At 36.7% G+C, this 20,435-nt stretch overlaps 1 protein-coding gene across 1 annotated transcript in view; it reads left to right on the top strand.

The window, feature by feature from the left end:
• Nucleotides 1-2,402: 2,402 nt before the first annotated feature.
• Nucleotides 2,403-20,435, top strand: part of Parp11 (poly(ADP-ribose) polymerase family member 11) — a 90,914-nt gene continuing 72,881 nt past the window's right edge. Inside the window, 1 exon segment of the mRNA XM_078015388.1 lies at nucleotides 2,403-2,608. Within this exon segment, the coding sequence (XP_077871514.1) occupies nucleotides 2,417-2,608 (192 nt within the window). The 5' untranslated portion in view covers nucleotides 2,403-2,416.

The following is a 20,435-nucleotide window of genomic DNA, read 5'->3' on the forward strand; positions in this document are numbered from 1 at the left end:
AAACAGAGGATGAAATGTAAGGATGTAATGGAATGTAAGGATGGCCTGAACATTAGATATATTAGTGTAATTCATTATATTTACTTAGAGTAAAAATAGTAATATAATAATAGAGTCTAAGAGACAGTTGATAACAATTAATATCCTTTTCCAATTAGAAGCTTAGAGTAAACTAGTAATAGAAAGAATTTTTTAAAAGATAATAATGTATTTAGGGGCCGGGGATGTGGCTCAAGTGGTAGCGCGCTTGCCTGGCATGCGTGCGGCCCGGGTTCGATTCTCAGCACCACATACCAATAACTAAAAAATAAATATTAAAAAAATGTATTTAAAGAATATGTATCATCATCTAGGAGCACAAACTTGTTCTATTGCATTACAACTGAGTGCCAATTATCTAGTTCTACATTATTCAAAAATTTCCTGGTATTTTGGAGAGTGCAATAAGGAAAAAGAAAACTAAATTACTTGCTGATGATATAATTTTCTATATACATTTAAGAGAAAAGCTTATAAACTATTGGAATTAATTAGGTATTTTCACAGTTGAAAATGATAATTACACAAAACTCAATGGTTTTTCTAAATTGCAGAAGTGAAAAATATCTCATTCACAAAAACTGTAAAATATTTACAAACAAACTTCACAATAATTGTGCGAACTTACATGAAAGATATTTTAAAAATACATTTAATGATGTAAAAGACCTAGGGTTGAGGTATATACAGCTCAGTGGTAGAGCATGTGCTTGGACGTTTGGGACTCTAGGTTCAATTCTAAGCACTGAAAGAAACAAAGAAACAAAACACCACCTAATATGTTTAGTGATGTGTTCCTGAATGAGAAGACTCATGATTTTGAAAACTCTAAAAAAAAAAAAAAAAGGTCAGGAAAGGAGTTCTTTATGAAAGAGCAAATATATTACTAAGCTATAACAGGCATGGCATAGGAAAAAGCATATATTTAATAGAATAAATAATAAAAATGTTTAAACATGTATGTATATATACATATATATGCAAATTTTACTTGTGATTAAGAATGGCTCTCCTAGCTGGGTATGGTGGTGCATGCCTGTAATACCAGCATCTCTGGAGGCTGAGTCAGGAGGATCAAAAGTTCAAAGCCAACCTCGCACCAGGGAGGCAGTTAGCAAATCAGTGAGACACTGTCTCTAAATAAAATACAAAAATAGGGCTGGGGATGTGGCTCAGTGGTTGAGTGCCTGAGTTCAACCCCCAGTACCAACAAAAGAAAAAAAAAAAGAATGGCTTTTCTAAGTAGTGGGAAAGGAATGAATTTTTGATACAACTGATTAACCACTGGCAAAATTTCTGTAATCTTTTATTGAACAATTTCATTTCTGAGAATTAATTCTAAGGAGGTTAATGGACAAATGTGAAAAAATGCCTGAATGTTTATTGCAGTATATTTTTAAGAGTAAAAAACTAAAAACCACTTAAATATCTATCCACAGTAGATTATTACAAATATGTGGGTACATACCAACTATGGAATGCCATCAGTCTACTTGGAATGGAGGATATCATAAAAAAATCACTAAATTATGTTAGTTACATGTACTGATATGTAACAATGAAGCCCAATATTATGTACAATTATAGTGCACCAAAAACTGATATTTAAAAAAAAGAAAATCAGTCCTTAAATCTATAGGTATTTTTTGATCACTTGAAATATGTGAAAGTATAAACATGTCCAGAAGAATATATAACAAGCTGTTATTTTTCATTTTCTCTAGGCAAATACTACTTCTTTGCCTTTCTCTTAGCTCTCTTTACCCAGTAACTAAAGTAGGAGTACATATTGTGCTCATAACTTCAACTTCTTGCAGGAGCTTTGAGACATTCTATCCTAGATAAGAATTACTCTCATAGAACCCTATACTTGCTATACTATTTATGAGCCATATTGTACCTTTTTGCTGCTTCTCTAGATTCCAAAATCCATGAAGGCAGTGACTGCGTATTGATCAGTGTCATTTGAGAACCTAGTAATGTCTATTAACTGTCACTTTTTAAACTTTACTATATGCCAAACAGTGTGCTATCTATACTCATCTTCCAAATAGCCCCTGGTCACGCTGTGATCAATTTTCAAGCCTGTGTGATTCCTGGCTACTACACTCACTAAAAGGTGCTCAATAAATATCGGTCTTACAGGAAAGAAACACAACCAGCCACAGCTCGGTGGAGGTGTAGCAGTGGAGATCTGGCGCTGGAGGACGTTGGTTGGATTAGAAGTCTTTTAAACTCCTTCACAGGCCAGGTATTCCCAAGCCCCGCCCACGAAGACCCACCGGTGGAAGCCCGGAAGGGAGCGACTGGGGCAGGGCTAGCTTCCGGGAGTGGGGCGGGGCCATCGCTGATTGGCTGGTTTCGGGCGGAAGTCGGGATGTTAGGTGGTCTGAAGACGCTAGCTTGTGACAGGGAGGGGGAGAAGGAAGGCCTGCGTAAACTGTGCCTCTCGGTCCCTACGCTCCCGGGGACCCTTGGAAAAATCACAACACCCCGGCCCCCGCAGCTAGCTCCTTCCCCCAGGCTCTCTCCGCTCGATTTCGCCACCGTTATGTTGGAAGCGAATCCAGTGAGTAGCCGGGCGGGACGGGGCGGACCCAGTGGGCGGGGTTGATGGGAGAGGGGCGGGAGGGGGTTCCTGGGAACTGCCCCCCTCACCCCAGTCAGGCTGGGTGTTTGAGTTCCGATGGCGCCAAGGTCCCAGACTTTCTGGAGGGGCTTTTGCCTTTTTTAGTGGTAGAGATAGCTCCGTGGGTTCTTCAACGCGTTTTTTGCTTTCTTTTTCGAGTTATTTATTTTACTTTCGTTGGTTTCTCCACCTTCCTTCCTTCAAGGGTCTTTACTTTTTGAAACTTTGTATTTTTCTTTCTAATTGGAATTGCTGGTCGTGGAACCTGTTCTCCCTTTTCCTCAGGAGTACCTTTCAGCCCCACCCCACTAAAGCGAGGGAATTCAACCCCTATGGTTTGAACAGACCCAGGGAGAACAATCAGTACCCCTTTTCCCTTCTTAGTGGAAACCATTTAACACTCGAGGATCAACTGTTTTTTTCCTAAACTTCTGGATGGTGAAGTTTTTAGATGTTTTCTTCTGTCTCCTTCCTTGTTTGACTCGGATATTTGCATTATTCCTGCATGTGTTTTGTCTACTTTGCTTTTATCCATTTATTTTTTTAAGGTGCAGCCCACAAGCAATGGAATCTGTTTGCCAAGAGTATTCCGTTCTTCTCTTGTTACCGTTGAAACCACCTAGTATTATGGCACCTATACACTTTACAACTTAGGAGTTGACTGGGAAAATAACAATCATATTTCAAGTTTCTGGACTCAATATGTGAAACTAAGCCATATGCTGAGATAACTGCCAAAATGTACTCTAAAACCCCTCAATATCGATACTTGAATTAATTTTCTACAAATAGTACTCCTCTCTTTTTATTTCTGGAATGTATTTCCAGAGAAGTTAGTTTATCAATACATTCTTTTATGTTTTCATCCAGTAGAACTAAACTAGTGTTTTGGTCAGGATTTGATAGTTGCCTGTTGTGGTTCCATCCCAATCCATCATATAAAAGTAGTCTTCATTGAAGTTTATTTTTTGATTCATACATATAATATTGTAATCAGGTCATATTAAAGGAAAATAATTGCTTGTATTTAACTTTAGTAAAAATAATTTGGAATTATGAGAACATGTTCATATATACTTATATTCAGTTTCACAGTTATCAATAATCTTCATTTTATATGTTATCTGCACATTTCTATATATGTGTGTGCATATTATAGACGTATTCAGTTGTTATGAGCAGTCTGTTTTGATTCTTCATAACAACTTCTTTAGTCATCTTTATATTTGTCTTGCTCAAGGTTACATGTTCTAAATTCTTCAGTGTATTGTAAGCTCCAGAGGAGCATGAATTTTTTTATGCTTACTATAGTATCTTCATCTAGAGAATAGATGCTGGTGCTTAATAAATATTTGTGAATTCATAACGGTGATTGGATCAGTACTGTACTAGGGTTCTTTGCTTTTTATGTTCATTTTCTTCCTGTATCACACATACATCAGAATTTACAGATCATTTGTTTGTGAGAATTATAAATGCATTTGTGAATGTTTCACATTTGGTTTGTAAAATTATGATCCTGTTTCTTTGTAAGAAATGTTCAGTTTTCTCTGAAATTACTTTGATGATTTTTTAAAAAAAATTTCAGCAGAACAGGCTGACTTTTGTTTAATAGAAATGAACCTTCCATATTTTCTTCTTTTGAACTTTATGGCACCCTCATATGGCTTAATGCTTCTGTGTTTTATTACTTACCAATAATGTTTTTTGTGTGAGCATAGGAATGCTGTGAACAAATGAAGTTTACTTTTATTAGCTTAAATTTTTTAAAGATAAATATTCTACTGGGCTTTCTCTAGTAATTTGTTAATTTCTTTTAGTAGAAGGGGTTTTTGGATAGTCTAATTGTGTTCATGGAATAAAAATTAATGGTACCCTAAGTCATATACAACTGGGAAGATTTCAAAATGCCACTAAGCAAAAAACATAGTGGATAAATGCAGATGACTTTTGCATTACAAATCAGTGTAAGTCACTGTTTATCATTCTTTCCATTGAATGAAATAAATGTTGTTTTGTGAAGGAAGGCTATTGTTAACTGCTTTAATTGAAGAATTTTATTTAGTTCCTTTCTGTATATTCTGGTAGCATCCATGACCTTAATATATACCACCTATGGCCTGCAAATATACCTCCTGTTGCTCCTATTGCAAATATACTTACTTTGTGATATTGCATTCCACTCACAAGTATTCTGATAAAATATTACACTGACCCTGGCCATGTTCCTAATCAGAATCAGCCTCCCCTTCCCTGTGAAAAGTTTTCAGGAAATGGTTTGAGTGTGGAAAATCACCACTGACCTTTCAACATTTCCTTTGGCATGGTGGAGACCTAAAACAAGGGAACCAAGGAATAAAATAAATTTTATACCTGTCTTCAAATATAAAATTGTGAACTCAGATAATATTTGAAGACAGATATAAGGTCTGTGGTGATGCCTTTCACTGACCAGGAACTATGAGGTAAGCATAAAGTTCTTGCCAAGGTAGGTCAGATTGACAGAAGCAGGAGGCAGTTCTCATATGTGCTCTTGGCATTTCTCTACCCACCTGGGGGAGGGAGCCCATGACTAACATCTCCCAGTTTAGGAAAGTGGTGTAGTCTGTGGGATGAAGTTGGAGGGGTTGCCATCACTGTTTTGACTTTATGTACCCTGATTTTATCCTGCTTCTCTCTTTCTCTTTTCTTCCTTGTCTTCTGTCTCTTTGCTGGGATTGGAATAAGTAGTTCCTTGGAATTAAACTAGATAGAAGTTAATTTTAGCTTTTTGTTATTACACTGATGAAGAGAATTATGAGCTTACAAACATTTGTTCATGAGAATAAACTGTCAATTTCAAAAATAGTATCTTACTTCATAGAAAGTACTCTTCCAAAATTGTTTTTCATTTATTAACTCATTATTAGAATAATTTAATATGTTAGTTAAGAGAGAAGAAAATGGTTTTCCCAAGATCATGGAGCAAGTAAGCAGTGTGTCGGTACCCAAGTCATCTTTCCACTGCATTCTGACTCTGCTGGTGACAATGATAACATTTGTTTATAGTGTGATGCTTTTTCTGCAGAGCCAACATCTTCTGTGTTATTTTACATTCATGGCTGTTTCTCACCTACCATTCAATATCTTCTTTTTCTGTTAAACTGCTTGAAAAAATAATCTTATGCTTTTGTCATTCTTACCCATACCTCAGCTCCTTCAGTCTAACTTCTTCCCCTAACACTTGTCAAAAGGTCATCAAGAACTTTGAGTCACCACATAAAATAGCAACTTACTTTTATCTTTTAGCAACTTTGATGCAATCACAGGTTTTCCTCAAAACTTTTCCTTTTTGGTGTCCTTGGAATTGTACTCCTTAGGGTTTCTTTTTATGATTTGTCCTTGAATTATAATCCCCACATGGCTGCATGGCTTTCTGCCCCCGAAATGTCCTACCTTTTATCTTATTTTTTTTTCAGCATATCATTTTTTGGTGAGCTCCAAGGCTTGAAAATATTATTATAATAAGTATTCCTGTCAGGTGTACATCTTTAGTCCTAAGTTCGTCTGAGCAAGGTGGTGGACACCTCTATTGGATGTCCTCTAATAGTACAAACTTAGGATGTATGAACCAAAATGACTCAGACATTAATTCATTTATTCATTTCACTCAGCAAATAATGTAAGTATCTAACACATGAAAGAAACACTATTTTAGATATTAGGGATGGGGGATATAAACATGGATCAAATCAGAACCTACTCCTGAGGGGGCTTGCAGTATAGTTTTGGGAGAGAAAGTGATATCTGGGTACTTCAAGCATTCACTGAAATGATTTATATTTAAGCTAGCTCTTTAAATTATAGAAGTGGTTTTATGGGAATATCAAAGGAAGCAAAATAACCAAAGCCTATGAAAGTAAAAGAGAATGGCAAGTACAGTTTGGATAAAGGAATGAAGTGGAGAAAGTACAGATCTCATGATTAATTTCTCAGAATGGGCATTATTAGAGAGAGAAGATGGAAAGGTATGGGCAGTGGTAACTAACATGGAATTTTTCTTTTGAGTCTGGCAGTATATTATACAGAGATACTCACAGACTGAGTTGAGAACCGAGGTAGGATGTGTTCCTGGAAATAACAGTTCTTTAGGAAACATAGTATCTATGAAGATGTGTTCCTGACAGTGTAATTTATTACAGGACCAATCAACAATTCCTTTAATCATATCTTTATTTTCTTGTAATTCTTTGTAACTGTTCTAACAGTGATTAACTAAGCTTAAAGTATGACCTATATCTATCTGAGGCTCAAAACAAATTATTTTCTGGGAAACAGAAATCCTTTACCTGGGAGATAAGATGTTAATGACAAAGTATCCACACAAGAGTGGACTTTTGGGGGTCTGGGGCAGTGCTAAGTAAGGTATGTCTTTACCTGAATCATCTAATACTTCTATTTTGAGGAAATTATTAAATTATTTTTTAGTGATGATACCAAGGTTCAAAGTTTGGTGAACTTTATGAATTTAAGGGATCCAGGTTTTAAACATAGAACTTTCCAGTTCTAGCATACATACTTCCTAGTCTAACAAAGGCTATAAGATATGTGGTGAGTAGAAAAGGATCTTTGAGGATAATCACAGGGAGTCAGGGATTAAAAGAAAATTCTTAAACTTCAAGAAATACTTGGCTTTAACATGGCACCAGTGTTCATGTTTTTGGAACATTTTTTTCTATTGGTGCAGCACATGAACAAGAGTGGCAAGGATTGGTATGGCAGGTCCAGTGCAAGGTAAAGGAAATGAGTCTAATAATTTTCAATCAAGTAAGATAACAGAATTTGGTATATAGGCTGAAGGCTCAGGTTTGTAAAAGAGGTTTGAGGGTGTGTGTGGTGGAGGGTAATGAAAAGACTGGCTGAGTGTGACCCACTGGACCGGAAATGCTGAAGCACATTGAGGTCTTTGGCTTATGAAGTTCACCCTCCAAGAGTTATTCTTGCTTTTGAAATAACATTGTTGGCACTCATTTAGTTATTGAGCATCTGTCTACTGCAAGTCCATTAGTGCTAAGTCCTGGAGTTTATTGTGGTGAACAAAACAGATTAGGCCTCAGCCCTCATGGGTGTACTTTTTGATGCAGGCAGGCAGATATTACACAATAATTACATAATTAAATTCATCTGCAACTGTGATAAAAGCAGGAAGGTAAAAGTGCAATGACAATGTAGAAGGAGCTAGTATAGACTGGAAATTCAGGGAAGACCACCATGTGAAAGTAACTTTTAACAGAGATCTGGAGGATCAGTCAAAAGTTAGTCAGATAATGATTGCATGGGAAGTGGGAAGATTGTCCAGACAGCAGAAGTAGAGTGAGCAAAGACTTTGAGGCCAAAAGGAGGTTGGTGTGTGAGAACCAAGAGAAGCCTGTGTGGTTGGAGCACAGAGAACCAGGAGAAGAGCATAGGAAATGGGAACCAGGCCATGCTTGGCTCTATGGCAAAAGAGAATTGAACAACTAATCAGCTTACTATAAAATAGGGAGATTATTTTTTATTATCTGGAGGGTTAGAGGGGACCAATCTAATCATAAGGGTCCTTAAAAGTAGAAAATGGGGGCAAAGAGATGTGACTGTGGATGAATGTTCAAAGAGATAATGTTGCTGCTTTGAAAGGGGGAGGGGTTCAACAAGCTTCTAGAAGTTTGAAAATTTGTGTTGTTTTAAGCCACTAATTTTATGGTAATCTGTTCCAGAAGCAATAAAAAAAAAACTATTTAGAGGCATGTAAGAGATTCTGAAAAGACCAGTGAGGAGGCTATAGCATAGTCCAAGGTAAAGATGAAGAAGATTGGATTGAGTGGGAAGAGAGAAAGAAGTAGATCAATTCTAGCTGCTCTTTGGATCATGAATGCCAGGTTTTTGGCACAGGCAACCAGAAACTGAGATGTATTTTCACTGATATGAGAAAACCTAGAAAGGGGGAAGATGGGAGGATATTAAGAATCTGGTTTTTGGCCCATTAGGTTCAGTGTGCTCATATGATTTGGATATGGTCTAATTTTATCCACCAAAGGCACATGTGTTAAAGGCTTGGTCCCCAGGATGGCACTGTTGGGTCATTTAAGAGATGGCCTTACGTGAGAGGCCCTTACGTCAGTGGGGCATAAGGAGTTCTTATAACCCCCTAAGTTTCTGTAAGAAGGTAGTTATGAAAGGAGAAAGCATGGCCCATTTCATCCCCTTTGTTCCTAGTTTGGGATATATTCCTTGCTCTTGAGTGCTCCCTCCATTGCCATCTACTATCCATCATTGGTGAAGAGGCCCTCACCAGATCTGAACTGGTACAGGTGCCTTGCTCTTGAACCTTTAAAACTGTAAACTTTTTATAGGTTGAAGTATATTGTAACAGTGATGAAAAGCTGACTTATTTGTGCACCTCTGAAACATCAAGTATTGAAGTGAGGAAGGCAGTTGAATAGGTAGTAAATGGAGAAGACTAGACTATTGAAATTTAGGCCTCAGCTTTTATAGATAGCCTTTAAAATCATCAGAGTGTATGAGATCTCCAGGAAGGTGTTTTTCAAATGTTCAGCACCCATGCAGACTACTAAATAATAAAGCAGTATTTAAAAAACTGACTTTTTTATTATCATTGAAAATGGCCATTTTTTGTAGCCCTTCATGAAGTAACTATGTCTAATTTGATTATAGGTAGCTTGAAGTTTTGATTTTTTTACCCTATATTTCTACTAGATTAGGAAATCTCATTCCACAATTATAGATTATCAATATTTATAACTTGTGTTTCCTGGCTTTGAGATGTTTTGAACTATCAAGATCAAACAGAGCCTGAGAAGGTAAAGGATTTCTCCCTGAAGACGATTTCTAGTGCTCTGTCAGTTGCCAAACTGACACTTAAAATGTTAAACAATAGGTATGAATGTTTTAACCAGGCTGAATATTTGGAAAATAGGAGCAAATGGATTCTTAAGTCATTTTTTGACTCCATCATTTTCTACAAAGTGTTTCCTCATGTTTTATTGTAACATTTGAATGTATTCTTTATATATTCACAATAATGTTACTAGCCTCAGTCCTCCATGAGTGAAGAAAACCATTAGATTTGGAGAAGGAATCAGACTGGAGCAGTGGAAACATTTGTACCATAGTTTGGTGACTTCGAAATCTGATCTCTTATTCTCAGCATTAAAAATTGGGGTGTTTTGACCCTGAAATAGTAGTTTCAGGTTATTTACAATTCTAAATCTATCTCCACTCTCCTACATGTAAGCAAGTCTCTAAAAATCATAGGATGACTTTGTTGTTATTAATTAGCATTATGAAAAAATTTATCTGATTCCTCATTTCAGAAACTCATGTCAGCACTTTTGTCTTTGGCAGTTAGCAAATTCAAGTAGGAAGGAGAGTAATCTTGCAAACATTGCCATTTCTTTCCACATCTGAGAGTACAACCCATTGTCAAGATTTGATGATATTCAATTTCCATTATTTCCTTCAACACTCACTTATAATCAGAAGGCATATTTTTGTCTCCTAACTGTTCCATATGTTTAAAGGATCTTTTAGTTATAGCAGCACATTTTCTTGCTATCTGTATAGCTCATGCTCTGTTAGTTTTGAATGTTAGACCTGTTTCAGCCTGTGCCACAGCTCATAAAAATGTTATTGTCTAAATGAAAACTGTCTTTCCTTATACTATGGATTTTCAATGATAATCAGAACAAAAAGTTGTTGAGTACTTTTACCTCAATATATATTGTACATATGTCAAGGACTAATTCATATTTTCTCCACAAATAGTTGGTTCAATTATTAAACAGAATATACACGGAAACCCTCATGTGGTAGTAATTGCTCTCCATATCATTTGTCATTGACAGTATATGATATCCAACAGAATCATTTAGTAAAGAAATTTTTCCAGGCATAAAATTTGAATTTACAAGCTTCTCAGAAGTATCAAGATTTTATCTGTTTAAGCTGAGGAGGAGCCCTTTTATCTTGATGGGGTTTTTTGTCCTTGCTAACAAAGCAAGTGGATTTTGTGCTTTGTGTGCAAAAGATGTGAAAGATAACTTTGTTTTATTTCCCCATATTTGACTACTAGGTGATATGAACCAACCAAAAAGACCATAATAAAATTTTACAGTGAGTGATAGCTTTAAAGAAAGTAGATTTTCATGAAAGTCTTCATTAATTTTAAATTTTAACTGTGTGAAGTGTATATGAACAAATTTCTTTCATTACTTTTGTATCCAAAAATGCCTTTCAACTTTCTTATAATCCCTGAGGAATTTTTTTTTGGTAATTAGCACATTATAGTTATACATAATATTAGATTTGTTTTGACAAAATCATACATGCATAAAATTTGATTTATTCCATTTCAGTCCCTGGTCCTCCTCTTTCCCCATAGTTTCCTTTCTGAAGACTCTGTTTTAAGAATGCCACAAAAGGAAAAAAAAGGGGGCTAGTCCTCAGGAGCTCTAAATATTACAGGCTAAGTAGAAGTTAAGGAACAAAGGCATTGAGAATTTGTGGACAGAGATATAACATAATCTGGAGAGTGTGCTGTCATGGACCAAGAGAAGAGTAATTTAGGACAGGGATTAAAATTATAAAATGTTACTGAGAGTTTAAGGTGGGGAGTGAAATTTTTGTATAGGATTTAATTTCATGAAGCTTATCACAAACTCTAACAAGAAAGTTTTTTTAATTTGGTCAGTTTTTGTTTTGTTCATTTGTTTGTTTTAATTTTAAATGGTGTTTGGGTTGAGAGAAGTTAGTCCAGAAGTTAGAAAAGTTAAATTGGAGTGGATGTGAGAGTGCATAGAAAGTGAAGAAATGAAGTGCAGTGTGTATGGACAGACAAGTGTTACAGTTACTAAGCCACTGAAGAAGATAAAATTGAATCCTAAACGTACCCAATCTGAAAGAAGGTAGCAAAACATTAAACAGGGAACAAAGAACAGGTGGTACCCAAACCAGCAAATAGCAAGATGATAAACTTAAACCTAACCTTGTCAATAATTGTACTATAAGTAAATGCTCTGAGCACCCCAATTAAAAGACAGATTGGATTAACAATAAGATCTAAATATAAGTTTTCTTCAAGAAGCACATTTTGAGTGTAAATACACAAACAGGATAGAACTAAATAAAGATATAATGTTGACACTATTCAAGAAAAAGCTTCAGTGATATGAAAGTAGATTTCAGAGATAATATCGTAAGATATTATTAGATAAAAAATATCATTTCCTGGGGCTGGGGTTGTGGCTCAGCGGTAGAGTGTGCGCCTAGCGCGTGTAAGGCCCTGGGTTCGATCCTAGCACCACATAAAAATAAATAAAATAAAGGTACTGTGTCCAACCCCAACTAAAAAATAAATATTAAAAAAGTAATTTCCTAATGATAAAGAGGTCAGTTAATCAATAACAATCACAAACATTTATATACCTAGTAATAGAACTTCAAATTATGTGACACAAAATTAATGGGGGCTGGGATTGTGGCTTAGCGGTAGAGTGCTTGACAGCACCACGATCCTCAGCACCACGTAAAAAACAAAAATAAATAAAGGTATTGTGTTCAACTACAACTAAAAAGTAAATATATTAAAAAAACTAATGGAATGTTAATAGAGAAGAATCGCCCATTATGGTAGACTTCAATAGTTCTTTCTCACTGACTGAAGGATCAAATAGATAGAAAGTAATAAATGCTAGAGAAAACTGTAACAACACTATCAACTTGACCTAATTGACATTTGTAGAACATTCTATCCTCCAAAGTTTGAATGGGTTTGTTTGTTTTACCAACTAAAAATAGAACATTTAATAAGATATATCATATTCAGGGCCATAAACCATGTCTCCTATAAAATGTGCTTTTAGACCAAAATTGAATTAAGCTAGGATTAATAACTGAAAGATACTTGTGAAATTTTCAAGTATTTGGCAAATAAATAACAGTTTAACCCATGGGCCAAAGAACTAAAAAGGGGAAATATTATGAAAACATAGCCTATCAAGTTTGTAAAATGCTGTGAAAACAGTTGAGAGGGAAATTTATAGCTAAAAGAAGAAATGTCACAAATCAATTGACCACAGCTTCCTTTTGAAGGAACAAGAAAAAAACTCAAGTAAGAGCAAGGAACTGAAAGGTTAGAGTAGACATCATCAAAACTGAAAACAGTAGTGAAAATTAATGAAATCAAAAGCTGGTTATTTGTGAGCATTGGTACTATTGATGAACTTCTAGACAGACATCAGGAGGAAAAGAAAACACAAATTACCATATTGAGAGTAAGAGAAGTCACATCTCACATACTCTAAAGACATTGAAAGAATAATAAGGATACATTAAAAACAAATTTATAGTCAATCAGTATGACAACTTGGATGAACTGGACACACTCCTACAAAGACATGAACTACCAAAGCTTGTTTAAGAAGTAATTCACATTATTTAAAGAATTTCAATTTGTAGAAAAAACCTACTTTCAAAGAAAACTCCAGGCCCGGGAAGTTTGACTGACTAATTCTACCAAGTTTTTAAGGAAGAAGTAATACTAACTCTATACATAGTTATGGAAAATTAAGGTGTAGGTAATATTTTGTAATAGAGTACAATATATCAAAACCAGTCAAAGAAAACTACAAACACAAATGCAAAAATTCTAAGAAGAAATTTGGCAAAATGAATATAACAGTATATAGAAGAATTAATACATCATGACCCAGATGTTGAAAAATGCAAGGTTGTTTTAATATTTGAACAACAATTGTGTCATCACCATATAAAATAAAATAAATGATTGTTTCAATACATGCAGAAAAAATATTTGACAAAATTTATTTATTTATTTATTTTGGTGCTATGGATTGGATCCAGACATACTCTACTAATAAGCTATATCTGCAGCTCTTTTTACTTTTTGTTTTGAGACAGGGTGTCACTAGTTACCCATACGGGCTTTGAACTTACTATCCTCCTGCCTCAGCCTTCCCAGTAGCTGGGATAATAAGTGTGTGCCATTGGCAATTGGTCAGCAGTATGTGAAGTTTTTCATTGTAATGACTTGCACATCTTCTGTTAAATTATACCTAAATATTCTGTTCTTTTGGTGTTTCAAGTAGAATTTAAATTTTTTTGAATATTCCTTGTTAATGTATGTGTATATAATTGAGACAGATACAGATGTATATAATTGAGACAGATCTTGTGTGTTGATGAACTTGTTTAATGGTTCTGTTTTTTAACTGTATTCCGAAGAAGTATCTACACAAAATTATGCCATCTGCCAAGAGATAGTTTTACTCTTTCCTTTCCAATCTTGATGCATTTTATTTCTTTTTCTTGGATAATTGCCCTGGTTAGCACTTTCAGTACAATGTTAAATAGAGGAGGTTGTTATGCTCGAATTCAGGACCCCCAAAAGACCACCAGAGACCAAGATCAATGTAAACAGCAAAGAGGTGTTTATTGCGAGCTAGCTCAGTCCTCCCTGCACACACAGCAACTGGTGACGCTGAGAGGCCCGGAGCCCAGAGTTTGCAGCAGTTTTATACACTGTTTGGAGAAGGCAGGGACCCCCACATACATCATAGCATCTCTTAGCAAATCATCACACACCACGGGAAAATCAAATAACAACTCTAAAACATGATTAGCACATTTACTGGCGGGAACAGGTTGGGTAGTGGTGATTGGTTACTACAAGAGGGGGATTCATTTGAACTGATTGGTTTAAACCCAGAGGGGTGTTCCTGCTGAACTTCATGGTTTCCCAACACCATAAACTACTGGGAGAGTCATCTGGCATCCCAGGTATTTCCCTGTCTCATGCTGATTGGTGGCTGCTAGGGGGTTGCTATGGATCCCCACCTAGCCTGACTGAATCAGGGACACCTAGCGCAGCAGATCTCTCCTGTTATTTGTAGATAAACAACTTAGCAGGGTGGGAAAGTGCCTAGGAGTGCTCTGTGGGTCTTTTCAAGGACAAAGGTCATTGTCCCTTCCTTGGACGGGCTTTGTTCTGAGGTAGAGGCTGGTTTTTCAGAGGTAAGAGCGAACATTCTTGTCTCTACTTTTAGGGGAAATATATTGTTTTTCAATAGCAAGCTTTAGCTCTGGATTTTTGTAAATGCTGTCTGACTGGAAAAGGTGTCTCTAGGGTCCCTTGCCCCCTGGAGTTGGTCAGGGGAGTTGGCTGAACTCCACCATTGGCCAGGGGGTCCTGCTGATTGACAGGCATTAGTCAGGAGATCTGGCTGATTGACAGGCGTTTCCGCTGGCATCTGATTGCTGTTCTTTTCCGGGGCAGGCTCCTTTGTTCTAAGTCGCCACTAACCTAATGCTGTCTATCAAGTTGGGGAAATTTCATTCTGTTTCTATTTTGTTGATTATTTTCATTGGAGTTAGTTGAATTATTTTTGTCTGCATTGAGATGATGTTAATTTTTTTTGTTCCAGTAATATGCATATATCTTAGTCTGCTCAGTGATCATAACAGAATACCATAGACTGGGGGCTTATCAACTTCAGAAATTTATTTCTTATAATTCTATAAGCTGTGAAATGAAAAATCAAATTTGTATATGCTGGGAACCTTTTATTCTGGTTCATACATGGTTGTCTTTTAGTGTCCTTATGTACCAGAAGGGACAGGGAGGGAAGTTCTCTCTGGGGTGTTTGTGTGTGTGTGTGTGTGTGTGTGTGTTGTTTTGTACTGGCCACTCTATCACTTGCCTATATCCCCAGACCTTTTTATTTTTTATTTTAAGACAGTTGCCTATACTAGTTTTAAAATCTTCCTGCCTCAACCTCCCTAGTCACTGATATTACAAGCCTGTGTTTTGTATGGTCATTAATTCCATCCACGAGGGCTCTGCCCTCTTACTTAATCATTTCCTAAAGGCCTTACCTCCAAATATCATTGTGGTTAAAATTGGGATTAAAATTTGAAATTATAAATGTTTGGGGAGTTATAGATATTCAGTCTGTAGCATTCTGCCCCTCGCCTCCCCAAACTTCAAGTCACTCTTACATGCAAAATGCATTCTCTTCATCCCATTTACCCCCCAAAGTCTTAACTCATTCTATAAAGTTTAAAGTTTTACTTCTCATCTCAATATCTTCTAAATCAGATATGGGTGAGGGGTGAGACTCAAGGTGTGATTCTTGAGGCAAATTCTCCTCCAGTTAGCACTCTCTGAAACCAGATGTTATGTGTTGCCAAGTTGCAGTAGTATGATAGGACAGACATTCCCTTTATAGGTATAGGATAGGCATACCCATTCTAAAAGGGAGATAAAAGAACGAGGTCTCAAGAAAGCTCAGAGATCTCAAGACTGATGAATAATTCTCTTTGGCTTGATGCTGTGCGTTTTAGGCCCACTGAGCTTTGGTTAGTCCTGCCCTTGTGACTTTGGGGAGAGGCCATCTAATTTTTTTAAAAGTAAGATGATGGTTTCCCTTGTGAAAGGAGGAAGCCAGCCTGATCCTTGAATGACCTCTAGGGTCATTCTTTGCTAATCTTGAAGGATTACACATATTTGAAGCTGAACAGCTTTAGGGTTCCATCCTGTAAAATCGGAGAAGACTAACAGCCCTTCCTTCATTCCTTCTTGTCTTTCTTCCTCAGTTCAAACTGGCAATTTTCCTTTGTGGTGGCTTATTAAATCTGCTATGACACAGATTTATCTTTTCAAACGGACATTTGGCGACACACTTAATGTGGTCTTCTGAACAGGTTTTCTCAATTATTTTCTATGTGGATAGGTTAAGAATTTTCTAAATAACCAACAGCTCCCTTTTACTTAACAGTTTTTTCACTTAGTGCAGGCTCTTTTGAGCATGCACCTCTAAACTCTAATAGCTTCTACCTGTTTCCCAGCATCAGAGTTGATTTTACATTTTTAGGTTTTTGTTTCAGTAGCATCTCATTTCTGGTACCAATTTCTCTCTTAGCCATTTGAGCTTGTATAACCATAGACTGGGTGGTTTATATATAACGATTTAGTGTTCACTGTTGTAGAGCTCTGGCATATTCAGTGTGTTGTGAAGACCTTTTTCCTGATTTATAGATGGCCATACATCCTTGTTACTGCTGTTGACCGGTGATGAGTCCTTGCTTCCCCAATGTTGAAGAATAACACCAGAGAAGCATGCCGAGGCAAGGTCAGAGTGGAAAGTAGAAGTTTATTAAAGGACAGCAGAAAAGACTTCTCCCAGAGGAAGAAGGGGACCCAAGAGATGGAATCCATGGAAGTGCGGTTGTTTCCCCTTTTTATAGTTCTTTCAGTGATGGGATGTAGGTGGGAAGGCCGGAGGGGTGAGACACAGGTGGGCCAAAGAAGTAATCTGGTCAGGAAGGACTTCTGAGTCAGCACCTTCAAGTTTGCTGGGGGCTGTTCATTAACACTTCTTTGGGATGGGCTCTGGCCTTGGGCTTTTGGGGGACTTCATTAACATTCCAAGAGTTGTTCAACTTTTCCCGGAATTCATTCTAAACATGGCCTCCATTTTAAATCTTACTTGATATTAGACCCGATTTACCTAACTACACTGACTACCTAACTTAAATCTGGCTTCATCCTTACCTGGTAAAAGGAACAAAGGGTACCCCAGAGTGTACTGATCCCATTCATGAGGACAAGCCCTTGTGACTTAATCACCTCTCAAAGGCCCCATCTAAATACCATCAGTTGGGGCTAGGATCTTAGCATATGAATTCTGGAAAACACAACTTGTAGTAATATATTATTTATTTGTTTGTTTATTTATTTATGGGGGAAGGAGTAATGTAAACCAGCCTTGCCAATCTCATTTGTAATATATGTCAGATCAGGCTGGGCAGGCATCAACCAAAGAGGCAGATTTAAAAGGGCCTCTGAACAGGCTTTATTGAGATATCACTCCCGGGCGGAACTCGATCAGACCCACAAGAGGGGACACGAGAAGGGTCTGAGGAGAAACCTCATGGAAACTCCACCGGACTGGACTTTTATGGGGCTTACAGCAGGAAGAGAAGGGCTTGGGACAGGAAAAGGTGTTCTTAGAGTCCCTTGCCCCCTTAGAGTTGGTCAGGGGAGTTGGCTGAACTCCAGGATTGGCCAGGGGGTCCTGCTGATTGACAGGCATTAGTCAGGAGATCTGGCTGATTGACAGGCGTTTCCGCAGGCATCTGATTGATGTTCTTTTCCAGGGAAGGCTGCTTTTTTCTAAGTTGCCACTAAGTTGCCACCAAGTCGCCACTGACCTAACATTATATATTCCAATTTATATGTTGTTGTGTTGCCAAAAGCTCAGTCCTTGTCTCTGTTGCCAATTTAATAATGAGGACATGATTTTGAGAAAAAGGAAAAGGATTTATTGCTTTGCTAGCAATAAACTCAAGTCCCAAAGGCTCTGTTTGCCCTTCAGCAGGAACAGGGAGCTTTTAAAAAGGTGATCAAAGGCTGTATTCCATGTATTCTCTGTCTGGAGTTGTAATTCACTTGTTAATTTGGGAGATAGTCATTTCTGAGATCCTCTGGTACTATCCCCAAAGTCTGGATTACTTTGTTCCTATGGTGAGTATGTATTGGGGACAAATAACTTTGCCTCCATCCAAAAGAAAAGCAATCCTGTTTCCCCTTAGGGAGTGAGTGGGAGAGACTAGGGAGGAGTAGGGAGAGAGAAAGAGAAAGAAATGTCTATTTTAAAAATAAGTTTCAGTGGCAGATCAACAAGGGTTATATTCAAAACATAAAGTGAACCACTGTTACAGCTGGATTCCTTTTGTTGAGGACCCTCTTGCCCCCAATATTCATAAGAGATAATAGTGTCTAGTTTTGTTGTATTGTGATGTCTTTTTCTGGTTTTGTGTCAGGGTGCTATCAACCTTATAGATTGGTTGAGAAGTGATCCTTTCTGTACTGTTTTTTGGGAGACTTTATGAAGCATTTATATTGATTTTTTTAATGAAATATTTGACAGATTTTACCAGTGAAGCCATCTAGGACTAGACTTTTCATTTTCTTTATGTATTGTTTTTAGATATACATGATATAGAGGGTATTTTGACATATGATACATACATGGATAACTTATTAGGATTCCATTCTTGTTGTTGAACATGCTATGGAGTTACTTTGGTAGTGTATTCATATATGCACATAGGAAAGTTATGTTCAATTCATTCTACTCTTTCCTATTCCCATCTCCCTCCCTTCCCTTCATTCCCCTTTGTCTAATCCACTGAACCTCTATACTTCCCCTCCTTATCCTCCCTTTTATAGGTTAGCATCCACATATCATAGAGAACATTTGACTTTTGACTGTTCTTTGTGGAAAAATTTAAACAACTAATTTGATCTCTTTATTTTCTGTAAACCTATTCAAATTTTCTTTTATAAATCAGTTTCAATAGTAGTGTTCATCTACAAATTTGCTGATTTATGTGGATTATTGGCTTTATAATACAACTACTGTTAGTTGTTCATTGTATTCCTTTATATTCTTTTTATTTCTCTCCCATCATTAGTAATTTCCTCACTTTTTGTTCCTTATTTGAGTCTTCTTTTTTGTTTCTGTCCAGTCTAGCCAAAGTGTCATATTTTTTCGAATAAAGAAACTTTGGAATTTGTTGATTTTTCTATTTTCTACTCTCTATTTTTTTTCCTAACTCTAAAACTTACCTTTTCTTCCTTTGGATTTAGTTTGCTCATCTTTTTCTAGTTTAATGTAGACTGTTGTTAGGTTGTTGATTTGAAATTTTTCTTTCTTAGTATAGTCCTTTACAACTATGAATTTCCTTCTAAGCACTGTTTAGCTGCATACAATCAGCATGTTATATTTTGATTTTCATTCATCTGAACATATTTTAAAATTTCCCTGGTAATTTATTATTTTACCTTTTAGTTATTTACAGTGTGTCATTTAATTTCATATATTTGTGAATTTCCCCAATTTCTTTTAAAAATATTCTTTATTGATTTTTCTAATATGTGACAGCAGAATGCATTATAATTCATATTACACATACAGAGCACAATTTTTTATATCTCTGCTTGTATATAAAGTATGTTCACACCATTCGTGACTTCATACATGTACATAGGGTAATAATGTCCATCTCATTCCACCTCTTGCCCCCTCCCTTCTCCATCCTCCCCTTTGCCCTATCTAGAATTCCTCTAATCTTCCCATGTTCCCCCTCCCAACACTACTGTGAATCAGCTTCCTTATATCAGAGAAAACATTTGGCATTTGGTTTTTGGGAATTGACTAATTTCACTTAGTGTTATATTCTCCAGCCCCACCTATTTACCTGCAAATGTCATGATTTTATTATCTTTTATTGCTGAATGATATTCCATTGTGTATGTATACCACCTTTTCTTTATCCGTTCATCTACTGATGGGCATCTAGGTTGGTTCCACAGTGTAGCTATTGTGAATTGTGCTGCTGTAATCATTGATGTGGCTGGGTCCCTGTAATATGCTCTTTTTAAGTCCTTTGGATATAGACCAAGGAGAGGGATAGCTGGGTCAAATAGTGGTTTCATTCCCAGTTTTCCAAGGAATCTCCTCACTGCTTTCCGTATTGGCTGCATCAATTTACAGTCCCACCAGCAATGTGTACCTTTTCCCCATGTCCTTGCCAGCACTTGTTGTTTATCTTCATAATAGCTGCCATTCTGACAGGAGTGAGATGAAATCTTAGAGTAGTTTTGATTTGCATTTCTCTAATTGCTAGAGATGATGAACATTTTTTT

This window comes from Ictidomys tridecemlineatus, chromosome 6 (assembly GCF_052094955.1).
Source record: "Ictidomys tridecemlineatus isolate mIctTri1 chromosome 6, mIctTri1.hap1, whole genome shotgun sequence".
NCBI lineage: Eukaryota > Metazoa > Chordata > Mammalia > Rodentia > Sciuridae > Ictidomys > Ictidomys tridecemlineatus.